We start from the raw sequence: 4,142 nt of genomic DNA on the forward strand, positions 1-4,142 counted from the left end.
GAGAATGTTTGAACATATGGCCTTATGCTGCATTCCAGAAAGCCAGGAACTTATTCTACTTGGATTTTCCTCGCGTTTCAGGCATACAAGTTGGAACATAAGTGGAAAATCTAACCAATTGCCGTTTAGTAACATTTGGATTGTTTAACATCAACCCTTTTTTTTTCTGTGCAAAATTTAAAAAAAAAAAAAAAAAAAGATCCACAGGATAACGTCTCCTTGATCTATTCTTTGTCTTTCAATTTAAACAGTATTTAAAAGGTTGTTTAAAACACCCACCAGCAAGCTAACAGGGTTAAACCTGAGCAGTGGGGTTTCGATGTACAGATTTAGGTCGCTACAGGGCAATATAATTAAACTCCAGCGTATCATGTAAAGAAGAGAGGAGGTTCAAGTGATTTCCTATTACGCCAGGTTTACATGTTTCAAGCCTGCAGGGGGCACTCTTTTGGTTCTGGGCTCTTTATTTAATCAGGTCAAGGTTTAACAGCATTATATTCCAAAAATGTGTAGCACATGATCAGTTTTTTTGACAACACTGCTTTTCTGCCTTATAGGCTTAAAAAAAAAAGAATAAAGAAAGTCCTTAATAGCACAGTCCTATTCTGAGGTGACAATGCCTGGATGCACAAGGCTTTTTTTCGCTGCCCCCTGCTGCTCCTAATGGTCTTCTTTGTTTTTCAAGATGCAGCACAGAATACCTTGACACTGTTTACCTGACCCAAATCCATACTGCTTACCACTTAAGTCTAGTAAATGGGACAGTTAAAATTAATCACCCGTACAGCTTTGTACTCAATATTGTTTCGTCGCTGAAAGATTGCTTAAATGTAAATTAGATAAATTAAAGTAAGAGTAGGAGCGACCTTTGTAGCCTTCTCTTCACTTTCTTTGATTAAAGTTTAACATGCAGTGGGGTAAACAGTCCCATTCTCACCTTTCTTTTCAAACTTTGCCCCAGTTTAGATAGTAGTAAACAAACTCAAATTATGTGGTGTGCTGTCAACACTAGGTGCTATAGTGACAGTTCCCCTGGCAATTCAGTGTGTGTGTGCAATGGGAGGAGAAGGAAATAAAGTCAAGGCCATGCACTGGACAACATGGGAGATGGAGAAAGTTCTTGTCCTGTAATGTTGGTGCAGGTTAGTTTTTACTGTGTGTGTGTGTTCTGCCTTGTTTTGCATGCCTGGAAATTAGTTTACAAAGAAGTAAACTTGTCATATAGGCCTTCAACATAGTCTTATTCTTGTAAAAAGACCCTAAAATAACTAGGTACCACATGTATGTGATTTTTTTATAGTTATTACATTACAGTACAATACAATACATTTAGCAGACACTTTTATCCAAAGTTAATCAAGTTTTAGTAGTTTTTGTAGTTTTGTATTGTAATTAGAATGTCTTGTGTTGTTAATACTAGTTTCAACTTGCTTGAAACTAGTATTATGACACAATGTTGATACAATGTACTGAAACTAAACTAAACAACAGAACTTACCAGATGTTTAGTCCTAAATACCGCTGTTGTTTCTCTTGGCCTGGCTCCATCTCACCCTATCTCTTGCCTTTGTTTCTTTTACACCAACCATCTGCATGTCCTAACAACATCAATTGATCTTCCCTGGGGTCATCCTCCTGTCTGGCAGCTTTTTCACTGAAGTCCTTTGTCCAGTGTATTTACTGTCCCTTCTCATATCCTCAACTTCATCAGCTCCAGCTCAGCCTTCTTTAGAGCGATAACACAACTACATAAATTCAAAAGTGTGATTTGGAAATTATTTTTTTGGTGGTAGTGACTAGTATTATAAAGGACTTGTTCCTTTGTAATTGATCTATTAATGACAAAGCCCCCCACCAGTAGGAGCTCATTAATCTATGCCGTGTGTGTGCTCTTGGTTGGATAGGATGTGTCCCGGGCTTGGGAGGAAGGGTGCCTTGGTCAAGTCCAGTCTTTATTAAGATTAATGAACAGCTTGACATTTTTAGTCCTGTCTGAATCGATAATTTTAATACTCATGAGGGCCAATGGGGATCTAAGCTGGCGGTACACCCACAGTGGCCACAGGGCACATGTTTAATGTCCAAGTGGTAATCAATGCAAAGAAATTAGCTATTGATCTCTTATAGTTTTGTAATAGGTTATCTATTGGTTTGCTCTTTCAGAAAATTCCGATATCAGTCGGATGGAATTGTGCAGTAATATGGCTGTGGGCTGTGTATTTGTGTGTACGTGTGCACAAACACTGAAGCCCCGCGTTTACCTTCGCATGCCTATGCAGGGTCACATTCTAATTAGCACAGAGGTCAGAATGTAAATAAACATGTAGAGGAGAATATCGGTGATCTGCACCAGCTCCACAGTTCTTTACAAACAGAGCCAAGAACTTCAGACTGGTTTTAATGCTGCTCAATGTTGCATAGAAAACACACACACTTTATTACACTTTAAAATAAAAAACATATTTATACACTAGTAGTCAACTTAATGTCTTGAAATTTAGTAGATAATAATGAAAAAAATTTGATACGTTTGAGTTAAATCGCAATTTTATTTGATGAAATGTATCCAAATGTTAAGATTTTTCTTTTTAAATTAAAAGGCTGTAATCAGAAAATAATAAAAAAATGAACAAATCAAAATATTAATTATTTAAAAAATGTGCATGTATGAGAATAAGAAATGACTATTGTGAGAAATATAAAAGTGTTATGCGTTATGTTTGGTATTTCTGATCATTATTTTTTATCACCTCTGCCAAGAAAGTTATGTTTTCAACTGGATTATTGTGTTTGTAATTTTTGAGAAAAAGTTTATACCTCAAGCAAGAATATTTGTTATATTCTGTTAACCTCCCAGAAAGAGGGAGTGTATTGATACTATGGGAAAGTGTGAGTATTAACAATTATGGGTCAGTGTAGCAGGTGGTTGACCCAACGCATAAACAAAATTTGCTTTTGCAGACAAACCAATGCTATTTTTAGTTTGCTTATTTTTCTGCCTGTTTTGCAGGATTTACAGCAGCTGGATGTAAACCTGCTTTGTTGGGGCAGCGGGGAGCTCGGCCAGACTGTAAGTGTGAGGTCAGAGGTTATGAGTCCAGACGAGGCCCATCTGAGAGAGTTCACAAAGGCAAGGCTTGGTGCAGTAAAGCTGCTGTCGTGTGGATCCAGTCATTGTGTTGTGGTTACAGGTAATTAATAATCTTTGGTATTACTGTTATGTTGTGATTGCTGCTGTTTTAAAATATATTAACCAAAAACTATGTTACAGAAACAAAAATTTCAATAATAGTAGTAATTTAAGAGAAGTAGTTTCTTTGATAAAAAATAGTTGCTTTCTAAATGCTCTCTATAGAACGGAAACAAGGAAGTTCCTTTAATGAAGGTTGAGTATAAAAGGACCCTCTGATTCTTACTTTAAAACACTTTAAAACACTTGGTCTTTAAAACCAATATCATTGGTTAGGCTGCATTCATTTGATCCAGCAAGAAATCAATGTTGAGCTTGAATTTTCTCCCTTAGTTCCCAAATGATAGCTGTAGTGCCTTTCTGTGCAGTGTTGCTAAATTTGGTCTTGTTTAACATTACTGGTGACAAGTGAAATATTATGTCCATGGAGCACTGAGACATATGTTCAGATTTTGCAATTATATTTTAAAATCGTATAGTAGAGCATTCACAACTCAACCCTTTTTTTATTTTGAAAGCAATTGTGATGTCAAACACATACTGTCTTCCACACTGACAATGAGGAAGCATTGGCTCACCTACAGTATGTGCAAATTTGATAGAAAACCTAGAAAGCGAAGAGTATCCTTCAGTACGTGCGGCTGGCAGCAGTCGTAAAACATTAGCACAGATCAGTCTTATAGATCATCTCAACACTGGGATCCTATACCTCAGCCGACATTACACGGGAAAAAGGTGACATTTGTGATTGATTAAAATTGTGCCAGCTAGCATAGGCTAAATCATGTTAAGTGATGTGACACTGCAGTTTCACATATCATATTTCTGTCGAGACAATGATGGTGAAAGGCATTGTCGCCGCATGATGTCTGACAACAGCAGACATGCGGAGGAAGCAGTGGAGATTTATGGGAGGTTTTAGTGGTCTGAGGGAGATGAGAGGGAGTAAAAA

General features: G+C 37.1%; 1 protein-coding gene across 6 annotated transcripts in view; it reads left to right on the forward strand.

The window, feature by feature from the left end:
- Nucleotides 1-1,006: 1,006 nt before the first annotated feature.
- The window catches only part of LOC112486470 (ultraviolet-B receptor UVR8-like), a 165,997-nt gene continuing 162,861 nt past the window's right edge, over nucleotides 1,007-4,142 (forward strand). For all 6 annotated transcript variants that reach the window (XR_003048914.1, XR_003048915.1, XR_003048913.1 and 3 more), the window contains exons 1-2: nucleotides 1,007-1,142; nucleotides 3,011-3,191. Coding sequence is in view for 3 of the 6 variants with exons in the window: in XM_025053188.1 (XP_024908956.1) it covers nucleotides 1,101-1,142; nucleotides 3,011-3,191 (223 nt within the window). In the remaining 3 variants the exon portion in view is untranslated. The remainder of the gene's footprint in view (nucleotides 1,143-3,010; nucleotides 3,192-4,142) is intronic.

This window comes from Cynoglossus semilaevis, chromosome Z (assembly GCF_000523025.1).
Source record: "Cynoglossus semilaevis isolate Cse_v1.0 chromosome Z, Cse_v1.0, whole genome shotgun sequence".
Classification (NCBI taxonomy): Eukaryota; Metazoa; Chordata; class Actinopteri; order Pleuronectiformes; family Cynoglossidae; genus Cynoglossus; species Cynoglossus semilaevis.